The 21,768-nt window shown below is 32.2% G+C and overlaps 1 protein-coding gene across 1 annotated transcript in view; it reads left to right on the forward strand.

Moving 5' to 3' along the window:
• Nucleotides 1-21,768, forward strand: part of LOC127706549 (uncharacterized) — a 58,826-nt gene that overhangs the window by 30,490 nt on the left and 6,568 nt on the right. Inside the window, exons 7-8 of the mRNA XM_052211205.1 lie at nucleotides 1,956-2,540; nucleotides 15,635-15,735. Of these exons, the coding sequence (XP_052067165.1) occupies nucleotides 1,956-2,540; nucleotides 15,635-15,735 (686 nt within the window). The remainder of the gene's footprint in view (nucleotides 1-1,955; nucleotides 2,541-15,634; nucleotides 15,736-21,768) is intronic.

Below are 21,768 nucleotides of genomic sequence, written 5' to 3' on the forward strand. Positions count from 1 at the left end.
AGAACTTTGTGGTTAATCAATAGAATCATTTGATAGCTGTATGACCACTGACCAGCAATACAAATAACAGTTACGAAAAAGAGGTGGATTAGGGATTAATGGAAAAATGAAGACAATGAATTCCAAATAAAAATACATTTCATTAATGGAGCTGCCAGGAGAAAAACAAAACAAAGTAACAATTTGGAGATATAGAGGGAATCAAAATATAAATGTACAGAAATTAAACAAATGTAATTGTATAACAATTAATGTACTGGAATTTCTTGGGGGAGAATGTTTAGATGTGAATTCTTTTTAAAAGAAAATACAAATTAAATATTTCATTTTCAAACTGCAAAATTGAACAAAATCTACTTTGTGTAAAACACCATATTGACCTTGTATACAATTACAATTCTAAAAATCCCCCATAAGGATCCCCTAAACTGACCAACTGATCATTTTGTGTACACATGCATAACTTACTTTTTGTAACAATCAAAAAACAAAATATATTATGTTATGTACTTAATGAATAAAATCCATATTGAAAAAAGTAAATGCAAGGTGTAATTAAACTTCTGAGATCATTAGTAGTAAAGGTTTATCGTGGTGGGCGGAGTTTTGACCATATCAGTAGCAACTGACTTACAACAAGGTCAATAATGATATAACATCTCCCGCCAGATCTGGTTTTTGATGCATAGGGTGTGCATTTTCTCTATATATTTAGAATTGCTGAAATTGAATGCTTTCTTATTGGTCAAAACCTAATTGATTTACGATTGAAGGCCAATCCTGAAATATCCCAATGGTACATGTGTGAATTATATTGAAGTTAATGGGGTACAAGTAGGAAAATCCTTATTTATTCAATTGTGACACATTCATTTTTGACATGAAAATGTAGTTTTAAATGAATTTAGCTCCTAGATGGGTGCCCCTATATGTCTGATTTTCACACATGTTGTTCCTTGACCAGTTATCTTCAAAAGGGTGTCTCAGATTTCCAAAAACATCAATAGAACAAATTTTATACCCAATTAAATTTAGTGATCTCTTATGAATTTAGATTGCAAACTTCATTGAAGGTTTATGAGAGAATGAAATACAATAGGAAAAATCTGAGACACACTTTTGGAGGTCAAACTGTGTTATACAAGAATCTATAAAATATTTTGGGATGCTATGAATAACAAAGAAGCTATTTTCATTCAAGTGTGGACATCTCAATATAGCAACTAATTACATAATAATTAATTACGTAATAATTATGTCAAATTGACGTTTTCACCATTTGAAAGATTAATCTTTCTTCTTTCTGTTGGTACCTCATTTATAAAATTTAAAGCTGGATGAAAGAAATTACATCAGTTTAAAGTTGTCTGATTGGGGGTGAAAAAATCTATGTATTGTGCTACCTTAAGTTAGTTTGATAGGATTTTCTTGTGATAGATGATTGAAATTTAGTAAACAAATGCAGTAATATCAGTATATGTCAGTTTGAAAACTATTTTGAGACCCTGTCCCATCAAGTGACTTTGAGTTAATAAGCAATTTTCAAAGTTAAGATTTCTGCTTAAGTTAGTTTGGCAGGATTAACTTGTGATAGATCAATGGTTTTTGCATTATTATCAGTTCATATCAGCTGCATGATTTAGCAAATATGACATTATTTTATAAAACATAATAGGTTAAGTATTGTTATTTCAATTTTAGAATACGGTAAAACAATACAAAACAGCCTAAATGAACGATGTCAGACTGTTCTGTAAGCATAACATACATGACATTTATTTCAGTCATTCTTTCAATTTAACAAAAATTTATTTCACATCGTTACAAATTATGATTGCATTTAATTTGAGACAATTTTTGTTAAAACGTTGGATATTGGGCTAGTGAAAATATTGTAATCATGCATTATTAAATCCTTTTTTTTATTTCCCTTCCTATTCTTGTTGATTTTGAAGTTGCACAATCCTTTGCAATACCTGAATTTGAAGACGATATTCTGAATGACGAATGGTTCCATTTGAAACAAACGTTAAAAGACAATATCAAAAAAGACGAAATTTTAGGAAATGACTTAGATAAAGACAAAACACAACAAATGAGATATGGAAGTAGACATATGAAATCAAACTTTGACAGGAGAGATATGTTTGATAGTACACTTCAACTGATAAAAACACCAACATTAAATATAAATGAAATTGAAGAATTGGGAAGTCCTGCAGCAAAAGAAAAGGAAACAGAAAACTCATATCCTGAGTATTTGAAAGTACTTACCTATGAAGCATCTGCTTTATCAAATACGTCAAATGTGCTTCAAGAAGATGACTTACGAAAAAGTATACTGGATGAAATACGGAGTGGAGAATATAATCTAGAGATAGCACCATCGGACTTGGTAGATTTTGGCGGCCAGAAAGCTTTTGACATGACACATCAGCTATTCATTTTGCAAGAAGGTACCGTTCTGCTGCTATTTGATGGAAGTAAAGATCTGGATGAACCATTGCCGGAATACCCTGGAAAAAAAATTTCATCAGCAGGTAATGTGTATAATTTGTATAACCAATTCAAATATTAGTATAAATAAAGAATTGAGGTATAATAGACAATGAAACAACTATCCACAAGATATCAAATAAAGTGAACGTAAAGATCTTCGCGATATTGTACGGCAGTTAATATTAACATGAAATCCCATACCTTATAGAATACTATAAAAAGCCAGTAAATAATAAAAGTAAAGTAATTTAAAAGATAAAACAAGCAAAAAACGAATTAATATTACAAAACGTGCCGCACGACATCAACTGAACTGGATGCTTTAGACTTCGGTCATGCACGTATAAAATGTGCCGGGGTAAGACTTAACCACATTATGTAAGATTAGAGATTTCCAAAAAAATGACATTACTCGACATAACCAACCTACTGTGGATTCATTTACTTTCGTGGGTACCAATTTTGGATTAAGGCAAGCTTACATGTTCGTGGATATTTAATTTCGTGGTTTTGCCGAATTCTGCTTACAAGCCAATGGAAATTTTGTTATACGTTGAACATTTAATTTCGTGGTTCGCCTGTACCCACGAAATCTACGAAAATTGGTATCCAACGAATAATAATGAACCCACAGTATCTGACCGTATCTCGGCCTATTGCAGTGAAGGACGATGGAGGGGAGCATAGACTGCATGAATTTTTGGCTCGTTGAATACACATACTTTTGCAATAGTTGCTATTTAAAGTTTACCACAAACTGCTATTTAAATTCTTTACATATTTTGCTATAACAACCTTTAAAGGGAATATTTAGTTCAGTTACCGGTAATCAAATGCACCGATCATTACTTCGTCATTTCACTTGACCCATATATTTATCTCCCAAACGATGAATTCTTAAAGCTACTAAACCAAAATTAAGTTTGAAAAAATTAAAATAATGGAATCTGAAGCGACTTCATATTCTCATTTTTGATTTAAAAGTTATAAGATTGAACAAGAGTTTCAAACACGCCGGAAAGTAAAAGGTGTACACGACTTGCTTCTTCTTCTTTTTTTTTTTTTAGCATACTTCTATATTTTATTTCAAGAAACTTTTGCCAAAGGTAAATTCAGATCACTGATGCGTCTTTCTGATAGTACTTTCTCACCATTTTGTAGAATATTATCAAATGGAATTTATGAGGACACATTTTCAAGAAAAAATATGATCACAATTTATACTGAAATAGTTTTCTTTTATATATTGTTTTTAATTATAATGGTGCATGGAAGAAGAGCCCGTACAAACGTATGCGTAATCTAACTCCATTGCTCTTAAATTGTTTTTCTACAATGTTTGGCGTTTAACTTTTACAAATACTTATGAAAAACGGACATGTACGGAATATTTGCTTGAAGTTTTGTTAAATTTAAGTAGAATGATAATTTTAGTTTTGTGATAAACTGATGATAACAAGGGGATAGTATATGTTCTGGTCTGTGCATCCTTTCCTTGTTCCGATTGGCAGTTATCCATTGCAAAAGTGGGGAGTCTGTTTGATTGTGCGGGATGTACAAGTACGCAGTCCCGTCCAGTCAGAGTGGGGACGTTTAATCAGATGCATGTAGAGAGAATATCACGATCCCTGTACGTTAATTAGGTCTTTCCACTTTTCGGTGGAAAGACCTTTTGTATTTGTTCTGATTATTATTATTAGGTCTTTCCACTTTTCTGTGGAAAGACCTATTGTATTTGTTCTGATTATAAGGTGTTTCCACTTTTCTGTGGAAAGACCTATTGTATATGTTCTGATTATTATTAGGTCTTTCCACTGTTCTGTGGAAAGACCTATTGTATTTGTTCTGATTATTTTTATTAGGTCTTTCCACTTTTCGGGTGGAAAGACCTATTGTATTTGTTCTGATTATTATTATTATTAGGTCTTTCCACTTTTACCTCCCTTATTTCAAAAAAATTATATAGAAACCATATATTTTTGGAATCAGCAAACAATGAGCTATCATTTGACACTGGAAATGACATTTTAAACCGATTTTTAATATTTTCGTATCAAAATTGATCGTAAGAAGTGGTTAGACCTTCAATTGTTCTCTAAACAATTGGTTTTTAATTATTATTTTTTTTTTTTACTTCCGCTTAATTTTTCTTCTTGCGTAGTATTGTTTTTCATAAGATGTCGCTTTGATATTTGGAATATGATATCGTATAGTTTATACGCTTTAAAAATTGACAACTGCTAAACCGAACACTTTACGTTGTAAGAGTTATCTCTTCCTTGTGACCACTACTCCTTCCCAACCGTAAAAGATTACGACAAATTTATTTTACCAAATTGCTCGTTACATCTTCAGGATTAGGATATTTATTTGGACCGAAGCTATCTGGAGACTCCATGTGAGAGTTATTTCCCCTTATGCATTTTATATAAGTAATATGCATTTCTAACTGGTATAGACATAGGGTCTTTTGATTTAAGGTCCTTGGTAAAAAAAAAATGAAAATTAGGTCAAGGTCAAAGATCAAGATCATATTATAAATTTTGATTTTGGCTTATTTTTGACTTATTTTCAAAAACCGTATAACATTTCGACAAATTATTTTTACTAAATTGTTAGTTGCGACATGTCGTAACTTATAAATTTTGGTTGTAAGGGTGCGTAGACAGTAAATGGGAGTTTTCGCCCATCTTATATTTAGAATTATGTGTTAAGTGGTATAACTCATTAACCAAACATAATAAAGACCTAGGGTCTTTTGATTTGAGGTCCTTGGTTTGTGACCTTGAAATTGAAGTCAAGGTCATAGGTAAATAGGACGTTATAGATTTTGACCTTTGCTCTAAATTCATATTTATACATCATAACGCCATAGGAACTGACATTTTAGACTGATTTTTAATATTTTAATTTCAAAATAGATCTTTACTGGTGGTAAGACCTTCAATTGTTCTGTGAACAATTGGTTTTTAATTAGGTCTTTCCACTTTTCCCTGGAAAGACCTATTGATTTTGTTCTGATTATTTTTTTTTTTTTTTCCGCCTAATTTTTTGTCGAGCCTGCGACTTTTGTCGCAGAAAGCTCGACATAGGGATAGCGATCCGGCGGCGGCGGCGGCGGCGGCTACGGCGGCGGCGGCGGCGTTAGCTAACTTCTTAAAAGCTTTATATTTTAGAAGGTGGAAGACCTGGATGCTTCATACTTTGTATATGGATGCCTCATGTTACGAAGTTTCCGTCAGTCACATGTCCAATATCCTTGACCTCATTTTCATGGTTCAGTGACTACTTGAAAAAAAAGTTCAGATTATTTGTAATGTTAAATTCTCTCTTATTATAAGTAATAGGATAACTATATTTAGTATGTGCGTACCTTGCAAGGTCCTCATGCCTGTCAGACAGTTTTCACTTGACCTCGACCTCATTTCATGGATCAGTGAACAAGGTTAAGTTTTGGTGGTCAAGTCCATATCTCAGATACTATAAGCAATAGGTCTAGTATATTTGGTGTATGGAAGGACTGTAAGGTGTACATGCCCAACTGGCAGGTGTCATCTGACCTTGACCTCATTTTCATGGTTCAGTGGTTATAGTTAAGTTTTTGTGTTTTGGTCTGTTTTTCTTATACTGTATGCAATAGGTCTATTATATTTGGTGTATGGAATGATTGTAAGGTGTACATGTCCAACTGGCAGGTGTCATCTGACCTTGACCTCATTTTCATGGTTCAGTGGTTATAGTTAAGTTTTTGTGTTTTGGTCTGTTTTTCTTATACTGTATGCAATAGGTCTATTATATTTGGTGTATGGAATGATTGTAAGGTGTACATGTCCAACTGGCAGGTGTCATCTGACCTTGACCTCATTTTCATGGTTCAGTGGTTATAGTTAAGTTTTTGTGTTTTGGTCCGTTTTTCTTATACTTTATCCAATAGGTCTACTATATTTGGTGTATGGAATGATTGTAAGGTGTACATGTCCAACTGGCAGGTGTCATCTGACCTTGACCTCATTTTCATGGTTCAGTGGTTATAGTTAAGTTTTTGTGTTTTGGTCTGTTTTTCTTATACTTTATCCAATAGGTCTACTATATTTGGTGTATGGAATGATTGTAAGGTGTACATGTCCAACTGGCAGGTGTCATCTGACTTTGACCTCATTTTCATGGTTCAGTGGTCAAAGTTAAGTTTTTGAGTTTTGGTCTTTTTTCTTATACTATTATGCAATAAGTCAACTATATTTGGTGTATGGAAATATTCCATGATGTACATGTCAGTCTCGCAGGTTTTATTTGACCTTGACCTCATTTTCACAGTTCATTGCTCAGTGTTAAGTTTATGTGTTTCAGTCTGTTTTTCTTAAACTATAAGCAATAGGTCAGCTATATTTGTTGTATGGAAGGATTGTAAGCTGTTCATGTCTGCCTGGCATGGTTCATCTGACTTTGACCTCATTTTCACGATTCATTGGTCAATGTTTAGTTTTCTTGGTTAAGTCTGTTTCTTAGAAACTATAAGTAATAGGTCAACTATATTTAGTGTATTGAATGATTGTAAGGTGTACATGTATTTCTTGTTTGGTTTATATGACCTTGACTTCATTTTCTTGGATCATGTTAAGTTTATGTAATAGTTGTAGTAAAGCTTTCATTTAGGACTATCAACATAATATCAATGGTTAGTAAAGAAGGCGAGACATTTCAGCATGTCCACTCTTGTTTTCTTTCTCTGTTTGGTTATTTCGCAAGATGTCGATTTGATATTTGGTATATGATATCGAACAGTTTATGCACTTTCAAATCTGACCCTGCTTAACCGAATACTTTTCTTTGTAAGAGTTATCTCCCCGAACACTATTTTTCTTGCGTTTGCTACTTCTTCACAACCGTAAAAGATTACGACAAATTTATTTTACCAAATTGCTCGCTATATCTTCAGGATGTTGAGTTTGGTTTTCACCGAAGCAGTCCGGAGACTCCATATGAGAGTTATTTCCCCTTATGCATTTCATATAAGTGATATGCATTTCTAACTGGTAAACCATCAGTAATAGAGACCTAGGGTCTTTTGATTTGAAGTCCTTGGTCCACAAAAAAGAAAATTAGGTCAAGGTCAAAGGTCAAGGTCATTTACTAAAATTTCATTTTGGCTTATTTTCACCTTTTTTCAAAAAAATTGTATTAGAAATCGACAAATTATTTTTACTAAATTGTTAGTTGCGACATGTCGTAACACATACATTTTGGTTGAAAGGGTACGCTAACATTAAATAGGAGTTTTCTCCCCCCTTATATTTAAAATAACGCATATGGTGATATAACTCATTAACCATATATAATTAAGACGTAGGGTCTTTTGATTTGTGGTCATTGGTTTATGACCTTGAAATTGAGCTCGAGGTCATTGGAAAATTTCACGTTCTAGATTTTGACCTTTGCTTTTACCTCCTAAATATACCTGATAAAGTCATGGGACTTTTTGCTTTATCATTTGACGTTGGAAAGCCAACCGGAAATGACCTTGTGTAAACCGGAAGTAGCTATTTTTTGTACATATTTAATGTAAAAGTATATCGAACGATATATTTTTGGAATCAGTGTCAATTGAACTATCAAATTATACCGGAAGTATCATTTTTCAAACCGGAAGTCTCAAATTATCTTCCTTATTTAATTTTTTTTTGTATAGAAACAATATATTTTTGGAATTAGCGTACAATAAGCCATCATTTGACGCTTGAAATGACATTTTAAACCGAACTTTAAAATTTTTATTTCAAAATAATCTTTACTGGTGGAAAAACCTTCAATTGTTCTCTGAACAATTGGTTTTTAATTTTTTTTTTCTCTTCCGCCTAATTTTTTTTTCTTTCACTGTTTGGTTGTTTCGCAAGATGTCGATTTGATATTTTGTATATGATATCGAACAGTTTATGCGTTTTCAAAACTGACCCTGCTTAACTGAATACTTTTGTTTGTAAGAGTTATCTCCCCGAACACTGTTTTTCTTGTGTTTGCTACTTCTTCGCAACCGTAAAAGATTACGACAAATTTATTTTACCAAATTGCTCGTTATATCTTCAGGATTAAGGGTATTATTTGAACCGAAGCTATCCGGATACTCCATATGAGAGTTATTTCCCCTTATGCATTTGATATAAGTAATTTGCATTGGTAAATGAAAAACCAAAAGTGTTAGAGACCTAGGGTCTTTGGATTTGAGGTCCTTGGTAAAAAAAAAAAGAAAAATTGGTCAAGTTCAAAGGTCAAGGTCAAATTCTAAATTTTAATTTTGGCTTATTCTCACTTCTTTTCATAAACCGTACAAGGTATTGACAATATATTTCTATTAATTTGTCATTTGCAACATGTGGTAACTTCTAAATTTTGGTTCAAAGGGTGCGTAGACATTAAATGGGAGTTTTCACCCCTCTTATATTTAGAATTATGCATAAAGTGATATAACTCATTAACTATGCCTTTTAAAGACCTAGGGTCTTTTGATTTGAGGTCCTTGGTTTATAACCTTGAAATTGAGGTCAAGGTTATAGATAAGTTTGACAGTCTAGATTTTGACCTTTGCTTTAAATTTATATTTATACATAATAAAGTCAAAGGACTTTGTGCATTAGTTAACAAGTCATGTGACCTTGAAAAAGCAAACCGGAAGTGATCTTGTGTAAACCGGAAGTGGCTATTTTTTGACCTTATTGCATGTAAAAGTATTCATAGCAATATATTTTTGAAAGCAGTGTCAAATATATAATCAAATAGTACTGGAAGTGACATTTTTCAGACCGGAAGTAACAAAAGACCTCCCTTATTTCAAACAAAATAGTATATAAACCATATATTTTTGGAATCAGCAAACAATGAGCTAACTTTTGACACTGGAAATGACATTTAAAACCGATTTTTAATATTTCCGTATCAAAATACATCGTAAGAAGTGGAAAGACCTTCAATTGTTCTCTGAACAATTGGTTTTTAATTTTTTTTTTCTTCCGCCTAATTTTTTTCTTGTGTAGTATTGTTGTTTTACAAGATGTCACTTAGATATTTGGTATATGATATCGAATAGTTTATACGCTTTTGAAAATGACAACTGCTTAACCGAATACTTTACGTTGTAAGAGTTATCTTCCCAAACACTGTTTTTCTTGTGGCCACTACTCCTTCGCAACCATAAAAGATTACGACAAATTTATTTTACCAAATTGCTCGCTATATCTTCTGGATTTTGAGTTTGGTTTTGACCGAAGCGTTCTGGAGACTCCATATGATAGTTATTTCCCCTTATGCATTTGATATAAGTGATATGCATTTCTAACTGGTAAACCATAAGTGATAGAGACCTTGGGGAAAAAAAAGAAAATTTGGTCAAGGTCAAAGGTCAAGGTCATATTCTAAATTTTGATTTTGGCTTATTTTCATCTATTTTTAAAAAACGTATAAGATATCGACAACATATTATTACTAAATTGTTAGTTTCGACATGTCGTAACACATACATTTTGGTTTAGAGGGTGCGCTAACATTAAATTAGAGTTTTCTACCCTCTTGTATTTAAAAATACATGTATGGTGATATAACTCATTAACCATACATTATTAAGACCTAGGGTCTTTTGATTTGAGGTCCTTGGTTAATGAGCTTGGAATTGAGCTCAAGGTCTTGGTAAATTTGACGTTCTAGATTTTGACCTTTGCTTTTACCTCATATGTATACATGATAAAGCCATGGGACTTTTTGCATTAGTTAACAAGTCATGTGACCTTGAAAAAGCAAACCGGAAGTGATCTTGTGTAAACCGGAAGTGGCTATTTTTTGTACTTATTGCATGTAAAAGTATTCATAGCAATATATTTTTGAAAGCAGTGTCAAATATATAATCAAATAGTACTGGAAGTGACATTTTTCAGACCGGAAGTAACAAAAGACCTCCCTTATTTCAAACAAAATAGTATATAAACCATATATTTTTGGAATCAGCAAACAATGAGCTAACTTTTGACACTGGAAATGACATTTAAAACCGATTTTTAATATTTCCGTATCAAAATACATCGTAAGAAGTGGAAAGACCTTCAATTGTTCTCTGAACAATTGGTTTTTAATTTTTTTTTTCTTCCGCCTAATTTTTTTCTTGCGTAGTATTGTTGTTTTACAAGATGTCACTTAGATATTTGGTATATGATATCGAATAGTTTATACGCTTTTGAAAATGACAACTGCTTAACCGAATACTTTACGTTGTAAGAGTTATCTTCCCAAACACTGTTTTTCTTGTTGCCACTACTCCTTCGCAACCATAAAAGATTACGAAAAATTTATTTTACCAAATTGCTCGCTATATCTTCAGGATTTTGAGTTTGGTTTTGACCGAAGCGTTCTGGAGACTCCATATGATAGTTATTTCCCCTTATGCATTTGATATAAGTGATATGCATTTCTAACTGGTAAAGCATAAGTGATAGAGACCTTGGGAAAAAAAAAGAAAATTTGGTCAAGGTCAAAGGTCAAGGTCATATTCTAAATTTTGATTTTGGCTTATTTTCATCTATTTTTAAAAAACGTATAAGATATCGACAACATATTATTACTAAATTGTTAGTTTCGACATGTCGTAACACATACATTTTGGTTTAGATGGTGCGCTAACATTAAATTAGAGTTTTCTACCCTCTTGTATTTAAAAATACATGTATGGTGATATAACTCATTAACCATATATTATTAAGACCTAGGGTCTTTTGATTTGATATCCTAGGTTAATGAGCTTGGAATTGAGCTCAAGGTCTTGGTAAATTTGACGTTCTAGATTTTGACCTTTGCTTTTACCTCATATGTATATATGATAAAGCCATGGGACTTTTTGCATAAGGTTGCAAGCCATTTGACCTTGAAAAATCCAACCGGAAGTGACCTTGTGTAAACCGGAAGTAGCTATTTTTTGTACTTATTTAATATAAAAGTATATAGAACCATATATTTTTGGAATCTGTGTCAAGTAAACATTCGAATTATACCGGAAGTAACATTTTTCAAATCGGAAGTGACAAATTATCTCCCTTATTTAAAAAAAAATGTATAGAAACCATATTTTTTTGGAATCAGCGTACAATAAGCTATCAATTGATGCTGGAAATGACATTTTAAACCAAATTTTAATATTTTCATATCAAAATAGATCTTTATGGGTGGAAAGACCTTCAATTGTTCTCTGAACAATTGGTTTTTAATTTTTTATTTTCTTCTGCCAAATTTTGTTCTTGCGACAAATATTTGTTTCACAGTGTGTCCCTTAGATATTTCTTACATTGTGTGGTACAGTGTATGCGCTTTTTAATTTCACCCTGCTAAGCTGAACAATTATCTTTGTAAGAGTTATCTCTCTATTCACTGTTTATCAAGTGTGTGCATCTCCTTCGTAACAAAAAAAAGATATCGACAAAATTCTTTCTCTAAATTGTTCGTTACATCCACAGAAATTTTTGGCTAATTTGGATCGAAGCGATTCGATGAAATTTTATAGGAGTTATCTACCTTTAATAAAAAAAATTATCGGTATGTTTTTTAAACTCATAAACCTTTAACCGAATAACCCTTGAATCGTTTTATTTGAGGCCCGAAGGTCCTATCTCAGAAAATGAAGTCAAGGTCAAAGGTCAATATCAAGTTCTCAATTTTGACTTTTCCTTGTTTTTGCATTTTCTCCAACACTTTTAAAGATATATATGAAAGAACAAGTGCAAAATGTTTGCTTAACTGTAATGAAGATATGTTACATTTGGTTTGTAACAATCTAATTGCATCTTATAGGAGTTAGTGCCTCTGAAATGTCTAATTATAAGGTTAATTGATTATTACTTCATCTTGGTTCATTATAAAGCCATATGACCTTTTACAAAAGGTTTGGTGACATATGACCTTGAGAAATGTCAACTCGAAGTGACCTTGAGAAAACCGATAGTAGCGTTTTTTCCACTTTTTTATGGAAAAGTACTCAGAATCCATATAAAATGTAATATAAATACATAACCTTATCACTACAGACCAGAAGAGACTTTCGATAAACCGGAAGTGGCCAATTATCTCCTGTTTTACATGCAAAAGTATATAGAAACAATATATTTTTGGAATCAGTGTAAAAGAAGCTATCAAATGAGACCGGAAGTGACTTTACTTCACCGGAAGTAGCACATTATCTCCCTTATTTCACTCAAAAATATATAGAAACCATTCATTTATCGCATCAGTTTGAAGAAACTTATGATTGGATACCAATTTTAACTTTGAGTAAACCGGAACTAGCTTCTTTTCAAGAACTTTGAAAATTGATGTGGAAAGACCTTCAATTGTTCTCTGAACAATTGGTTTTTAATTATTTTTTTTTCCGGCTTATTTTGTTCTTCCGTAAAATATTTGTTTCGCAATATGTTACTTAGATATTTCTCATATTGTATCATATGGTTTATGCGCTTTAAAATTTTACACTGCTAAGACGAACAATTTTCTCTCTATTCACTGTTTATCAAGTGTGTGCATCTCCTTTGTAACAGAAAAAAGATATCGACAAAATTCTTTTTCTAAATTGTTCTTTACATCCTCAGGAATTTTTGGCTAATTTGGATCGAAGCGATTCGATAAAATTTTATAGGAGTTATCTACCTTTACCAAAAAAATTTGTCAGTATGTTTTTTTAAATCATAAACCTTTAACCGTATAACCCTGGAATATTTTTATTTGAGGTCCGTAGGTCCTTACTTAGAATATGAAGTCAAGGTCAAGTTCTTAATTTTGACTTTTCCTTGTTTTTGCATTTTCTCCAACACTTTTAAGGATATATATGAAAGAACAAGTGCAAAATGTTTGCTTTATTGTAATGAAGATATGTTACATTTGGTTTGAAACAATCTAATGGCATTTTATAGGAGTTAGTGCCCCTGAAATGTCTAATTATAAGGTTAATTGATTATTACTTCAACTTGGTTCATCATAAAGCCATATGACCTTTTACGAAAGGTTTGGTGACATTTGACTTTGAAGAATGACAACCGGAAGTGACCTTGAGAAAACCGGAAGCAGCCTTTTTTCAACTTTTTTCATGCAAAAGTACTCAGAATCCATATATTTTGTAATATAAATACATAAACTTATCACTAAAGACCAGAAGTGACTTTCGATAAACCGGAAGTGGCCAATTATCTCCTGTTTTACATGCAAAAATGTATTTTTGGAATCAGTGTAAAAGAAGCTATCAAATGAGACCGGAAGTGACGTTTACTTCACCGGAAGAAGCACATTATTTCCCTTATTTCACTCAAAGTATATAGAAACCATTCTTTTGTCGCATCAGTTTGAAGAAACTTATGATTGGATACCAATTTCAACTTTGAGTAAACCGGAACTAGCTTCTTTTCAATACCTTTGAAAATTGATGTGGAAAGACCTTCAATTGTTATGCATGAAATATTTACAACTTGGCATTAAGCAACCAACTATCAACTTTAATTGTTTGTCAATAAAATGGATAAAATACTATAAGTTAATTTACTTCAAGGGATACATAACAAATTGCCTGGAAATGTCTTTTGTATTTGGACTCCGATAGCATTCCCGTTAAACAAAGAAGTACTGAAAAATCCCTAATCGAATACACCTTAATTAAAAAAAAACATAAAAGAATATATATATATGGGGATTTTTTTATCAATACATTTTATAATAAATGAAAAATACTTTTGTTTAGATTATTAACGGAAGCGATTGTTTTATCGCAATTTTCAGCTTTTATAGAGAGATAGATTCTGACAAAGTTTTGTTTTGATATTTCTGAAATTGTCAGACAATATACCCTTCTTAATATTTTCCCCGCAACAAATAATCAAAAAGCAGATTAACTATAAAATAAGACAAAAAAAAGTATAATGGGGCATTCACCTGCAAAGTATATTGAGAAATAATTGTCAAATCAAAACCATGGAAGATAACTCAAATCGTACGTATTATAGTTATGGGATACGTGTGTTTATACGTGATCTTATGTCAGTGAAAATAAAGTCGGGAATCTCGAAAACCACTTGATAAATAAAAATGCTAGATTTCTTTCAAGTTTTGTCATAATAAAAATTATTTTATATGGACGAAAATTCCAGTGTGTAATTTTGAAAGTCTTAGAATACTATGTTTAAACTTGAGCAACGTATTTACTAGTAATCAAATTCAATGGTTGGCAATAACCAGTCCCATTAGGTCCGTACGTCGAGTTACGTACGTATGTCATTTTATTGGAAATCTCTAATAAGTATTATTAAAGTTTATTTTGAAAGATTTTGTACTGATCATTGATTATTTTCAAGATTATTTTGAACGCAACTAAAATTGCCATATGTTTTGCTGATTGAATACATTCAAACGCACCATGCAAACTTGGGAAAGGCGAGTTTTTGCAAATTACGACTGGTTTCGACGGTCGTCACCATTGTTAACATTTAACATGTTTAAAAAAATTCTAAATCAAGAATATGTTTGTAAAATACTCTTTAAAATTGTATCAAAACAATGGAAAAAATGTCTGTTTGTAGAGATTTCTAAGATTGCGTAGAAATATCAGTGCTGGTCAATTAAAATGCTGTTCTTTGAAAAAAACAAATCATCTAATTCCAAGCTAGCTTCCGTTAGTAGCGAGCACAATCAGACCGGGAATTTCCAAAAAATAAGTACCTTTTATTTTTATTTCAAGGTGTAAATGTGTAGTCACCCACTGCCTTGTTTAACATTCCGTTTGGTTTTTACTTTTCCGAGTTATGGTCTTAAAAAGCAAAATGTTGGGAGAGAATGAGTACGAAAAACTGGCTAAATCGCTATATTTTGTGTATTTACTTGTAAGGAAAGCCGGACCTAAGGCAATCATAATCGAAATTATATTGATATGCTAATCTATTCAGAGGAATGCCTCAGCGTTTAAACAAACCATGTTAAAACAGACTGCAACAAATTGACATGAAAAAGTTTAGTAGTGCAAATGTAGGATGATCTTTAAGAACTATTGGCTATGTTCATAACAGCTCTAGCTATGGTTGGTTATGTTTGCTAAGCCCTAGCGCATATGTAAATTTAAGAAGTTTATTTTTAGACATTCTACTGCACTGGGTTAATTCAGTCTCCACATACTGTACAGAAGATAGTGGAATGCAGAGAATTCAGTTCGTAGCTACTCATAGAGATAGATATAAGGTATAATAGTCTTAACCAGCTACTGCAAAACGTAGAATAAACCACTGTTAAATGAAGTACAATTATGCACACACTATACAATCGTTGAAGTCATTCAAAACAAGGTCAATATGCTAAAATACGATATTCATTGGAATTCATTATCACAGCTAATTGAATAGCACGGCAGAAATGGCATTAATAACATTAAATAAACTGTTTCCGTGTTTTATGTAGTGACAATGAACCTTTGAATTTAGAATAATAATAATGCACTTTCGAAGTTCCTGATTTATAGACAGTATTCAACTATTTTTCTTAAAAATTGGAAACGAAATATATCAATTTCATGTTCTAGGTTATGAAATATCTTACTATGTGAATAATCACTCTGAATCTAAAAGCAAATCCACCGAAGAGGATATCATCAAAATACTCAATTTTTAGATCAATGAGTGAGATTGATAAATATTTCAGTAGTCAGTCGATATTGCAGTTGGTACTAATTGTGATGACTTGTTTTCGTTCTAGTATGATGCAGTATTAATACAAAATCTCCTCAAAAAAAAAAAAGAGAAGCATTTGGCATAGCTCTATAATTTCACTTTTATACATATATATATGATGAACAATAATTCAATAACCTACATTTCAAAGGGTGCTTACAATGCATATATCTTAGAATTACTACCAAAAGTAAAAGGTCTGCTTTATATCTTAATCTTTTCCTCGATATTAAAACAAATGGACCAATTCAAAGTAGTATTCTTATGAATGTGGTGATTTTTAGGCAGTTAAGCTGCCTTATGCGAGCACCCTGGATTTGGGTTCCACCCTAGGAATTTTTGAAAAAGTGCCATTGCTCTGATCTAGCAGGTCTGGTAGATTCTTTATAACTTATTAGACATTTTTTTCATACTTTTTGTTATGAAAAATAATAAATATGACGAGGATTACCTTGAATGATCGTCAAATAACCCAAAATAAATGATGTTGCCCATTGGAAATAGTGCCAATTTAAAAGTTTTACATTGCTTTTTATCTTCTGTGCTTTTGATGAAGATGTAAGTGAACAATTGTAAGAAAAGTTTCATCGCCGAAAATGTCTGTAAAGAAGTCGTTACATTTGCCAAATGGCGCATGGATATTATTTTGCGGCTATTTTAAACTGGATGACCCGCCGATGAATATGGTGGATTCCGTCCTAATAAAGGTAAATATTAAACATTGACTTACTTATTCTCTGTTGTGAATATTGAATTTAATTAAACGCTTGAAAGAATACTTGATTATTTGTTTTCTACATTATATAAAGTTATATTTTATTTAATCATCAAATGCAGCTGATGTTATATATATTTTTCATCGTGACTCTGCAGTACTTGTTATCGTGCAATATTAAACCCCAAACATTTGATAATTCTCGGGCATGCGCAAAACACGGACTTTCTTTATTTTTGTACCAGAAATAAGACCAAAATAGAATCCCTGGCGGGAATTCATTAGGTACACACTGTGTATGAACTTCTATTTATGGTAAACTCTCGAGTATGCCGAAAATATATTTTCCGCTAGGTGTCGCTTTAGTACTTTCACTTTCAAACATAGGGCGTCATTCTTCAGAAATTTCAAGTTCGTTTTAAGGAATACAATGTTTATAGAGATTACTTAAGGGATTACATACATATCACTGAAGAGATAAATCAAGCGAGCGGAAACAGATTTGTTCATGTGACAAAGTGAAAGTCAGGGAAAAATAATGAAACTAGAATTCAACACTCGTACGAAATATCTGATATTTCATACGAGTGTGAATAGTAAACCCCCAATTGACAGAAACAAGTGCCTGATGTCAAATAGTACAAACCCTTGTGGTCCAAGACTGATCGACGCACTGTTTATGACATTTTTACTCGGAACTACCGGTTCTTATTTTCAAAACTTGGTATGTGGTAGCATAGGCATTAGACGTTCTATCATTTATAATAGAATAGGGGCAATGGGAAGAAAATAGTGTCAATGTATTGTACATGATGAACATGTATGAAGTAACATCATGGGCTGGGGACCCCCAGGTGTCATTTTCATTTTGCAAATGCAGGTCAATCAGTCTTTGACTTTGATCCCTTTAAATTATATGTTTTTTTATTATAATAGCTAGTAAACATTTGTCTGATTTGTGTCTTGCACATAACTTTTGTACTGTATAACTAAAATTGACTCTGTGTTATCCCCAGACCCTTTCAGCACAGTGGGGCGTTAGTAGGCAGATGATCCTATCGGGCTTGATATGGTGCCATATTTTTTGCCTGTGGTGCTATAATTTCCAATCAAAAATTGGTATACCAGTTGCGTAAAATTTTATTTGACTTGTCAAATGTCCTTCAATGTATACAATTCCAGTTGAAACTTAACCAGCATCATAAGTATGATTAGGTTACTAAGGTAAATTTATTGGGAAGAATAATGCTTGCGTATGTCAAAATTTAAAAGTTGTGATTCGTTTCTAATGAATAAAGAAAAGTGATTTGCTAACTGTCTGCTAAGGATTTATGAATCACCAAAATCTCATCCTTGTCAAATGATGTTTTTGTATGTGGGATTACATGAGTGCTCATTTATTCCTAATTATTTTACAAGTCACTCGTAGTAGTACGATTTGCATAAAAAGACAAGTCACGAACAGTTAAATTGTTTAATGTACGCTTTGCCAATAACAGCATCTAATTTTGGTTTTAAAGGCTTTTGTTCTTCTTAGTCAGTTGGTAAATTGTATAACTTCGTTTAATTACAAGCGTTTTAAAACAAACTATCAATATTGAGCTGAAACACATACATATTAATTTGGATCTAAACCATGATAAACTTGATCAAAACCATGACGAATTTTTAGACACTTAACCGAACCATGTCATAACTTAACCAAACCATAGCAATTTCGATAGTTTGGCTATTCTGCGTTAGTTTCTTGAAAACAACAATTCCAATGTAGATCGTTTGACTAACAATGCAAATTTAAACATCTTATTTGCTCGTTTGAATAGAACTGATGCAATCGTTCGGGGAAGTAACTTAACACAACCACGTTCATCTTAACCAAACTATGACAAAATCACTGTACTAAACGCTCCTCGATATGACGAGCTTTCTACCCGTGATGGGCTATGACAGTTTATGTGTTTGGGGCATAACCGATAACTGTTCTCTTGAGAACTTGGCTAATGGTTAACCAACTTTTAAGGATGTTCTCTACTCTTGCCAATGCATTTTTTGAAAGGGATGGGAATTTGATGGAAATACTGGAAATTAAAAAGTTTATGTGATCTTTTCATTCATTAACATGATTAGTAAAAGGCAACAGGACATACATACATGCAAGCAAGTAAAAAATCTTTAAATTCTAAATTTCCGTTATTTTTTAATTTTAGATAAAATAACATTTATTAAAACTCATATTTGAGACTGTCATCAAAGGTTTGCAATATCTAATCATAAATGGATGCATTAGTTTTAGAGAATATATTTATGTAGACCTATCAGAAACCTTGTGTGAACCTAACACAAACATGACTGAGGCAAATGCAATGATTTTTTAAAATAAATAACTGAAAGCCAAATATCTTACAAGGTTGTTGTCTCAATACTGAATTCAAAAGCGGTCACACTATCCAGTAAGACAGCTCTAGTTATTAATGTAAGCATTAATTATCACAGCATCAATGAACATATTAGACATGAAGTTTTTTTGCTACATTGTGTTTGTCAAAATAAGCAATATACCTATTTGTATTTATTTTTATTTCAGCTTGATTCAAATGTTTGGCTTATACTACATTTGTACTAGAAGAGACAAGGCATACATGTACAATACATGATTCTCTTTAGCAGCTGGATGGACTATTCACCACAGTAATTCCATAACAGCAATGAAACTCTTAGACTACTATGATGTTATGAAGATATTTACATGTGTATCTACAGATAATATGATCAATTTTGAAGATTATTTATACCAGGTCTCATCATGTCGACTAGACAGACAAATTTTGGCTCAGGTTTCTGACAGGAATTATTATAAACTTGCCAGCAGTTGCAACACATGAATATTATTTGTTATTAAGTTTGCCTAAAGGTCCAGCAATTTTTAGAGATTGTTTAACGATACTTTCAGAACTATGATATGTCAGAATCTGTGTAACTGTTACTACAAAAGGAAATATATTATTGCACACTTAGAAGTAAACCTAGTTATCAGACACTTTTTGCATGAAGTTATATAAAGATAGTTGGAATTCATGATATTGATGCATTGTGCAGAAACAATATTTTAGTATGATATTTGGTATTCTTGACAATACAAGAGCAAGGTTAAATTTTACCAAGGCCAAGGAGAATTACTTATAACCATAATTACGCAGCAGTATTTCGATTATGGATTCTTTTCAATTTTAATATTTACTGAATGCATATTTGTTACTTCTTTAAATATATCTAACATATCTAAGAAATGAAGAATATAAAAATATTAAAAAATGATGGACAAAATATTTGTATTAAATTTGTTGCAATGTTTGTCTCACCTTGACGGAGTCAAAAAGAGAGACACAGGCATGCTGTTTTGGCGGCATCGACAATGTATTAGTTTATGATTAGGTCTAGTTTATGGTAGGTCAATGATATTTGGTAAGCAGTTGTGTTAGCATAGGCACATCTCATTACCATAGAAATTATTTGGCCCCACCCTCTTAGTCATGGTCTATTGACTTTGAAACTTTGCATAGTTTACATTTATTAGTTTGTGATTAGGTCGGTTTAGGGGGAACCACTAGCAATAGGTCAATGATATTTGGTATGCAGTTGTATAAACTTAGTCATTTCTAATTTCCATTGAGATTATTTGGCCCCGCCACCTCAATCATGCTCTTTTGACTTGGAAACTAATGTTACTTTGAAATTTCATTTATAAGTTTTTGATTAGGTTAGTATTAGGAAAGCCAATAGTGGTAGGTCAATGATAATTGGCCTGCAGTTATAGAAGAATTAGCACATCTCATTACCACAGAGAATATTTGGTCCTCACACCTGAGTCATGGTCTATTGACTTTGAAACTTTTACTTAATTTACATGTTTTAGTTTGTGATTATGTCAGTTTAAGATGAACCACTAGTAATCTTAAGTAAAAATATATTTGGTATGCAAACGTCTTGGCATTCAAAAGTTTCATTTCCATGGAGATTATATAACCCCACCCCCTCATCATGGTTCATTGCCTTTGAAACTTTTACATAGTTTACAAGTGAATTTGTGTTAAGGTTTGTTTAGAGGGAACGACTTTTGAAAAGTCAATGGTATTTGGTATGCAGTTGTAGCATTGGTACATGTACATCTCATTTCCATGGAGATTGTTCAGCCCTGTACCATCAGTCATGGTCTTTGAATATCACTTACATGTTAAAAGTATTTCTATTTTATTTTCAACATTCGAATTATCAAAATAAAAAATAGGCAAGACATGTCACTGTGTAAACAGTTTATTATAGATTAGACAAAAAAAATAAGGAGATGTGGTACAGTGTATGATTGCCAATGAGACAACTTTCCACCAAAATTCAAATGAAGTGGATGTAAGCAATTATCATGATTATAGGCAACCGTATAGCCTTCAACAGTATATGTTGCATCATTGCTAGGCCATTATAACAACATCAGCATTTAGTGTAATATAATTTACAAGAAAATTACACCACTTCAGATAAATTCAGGTACGATTAATAATTTTGCATATTGACACCAGCTGATCCAACTAAAACCGCTAATATTAAAAATCTTGTGTATACATTGTAGTGGAACTAAACCAACCATACACCACTGTTGGACACCGATATTCTGACAATAATGTTCCTCCATAAGTTAAATTCAATCCTAAGTGTATGACTGTATGGAGAAGTTTACAGAAGTTAATTACTATAGATCTGGTATGATGAAAATACAGCCTGCAACAATGAGCAAAACCTATACTGCATAGTAAGCTATAAACAGCCCCGAAATGACAA

This window comes from Mytilus californianus, unplaced genomic scaffold, assembly GCF_021869535.1.
Source record: "Mytilus californianus isolate M0D057914Y unplaced genomic scaffold, xbMytCali1.0.p SCAF_6, whole genome shotgun sequence".
NCBI lineage: Eukaryota > Metazoa > Mollusca > Bivalvia > Mytilida > Mytilidae > Mytilus > Mytilus californianus.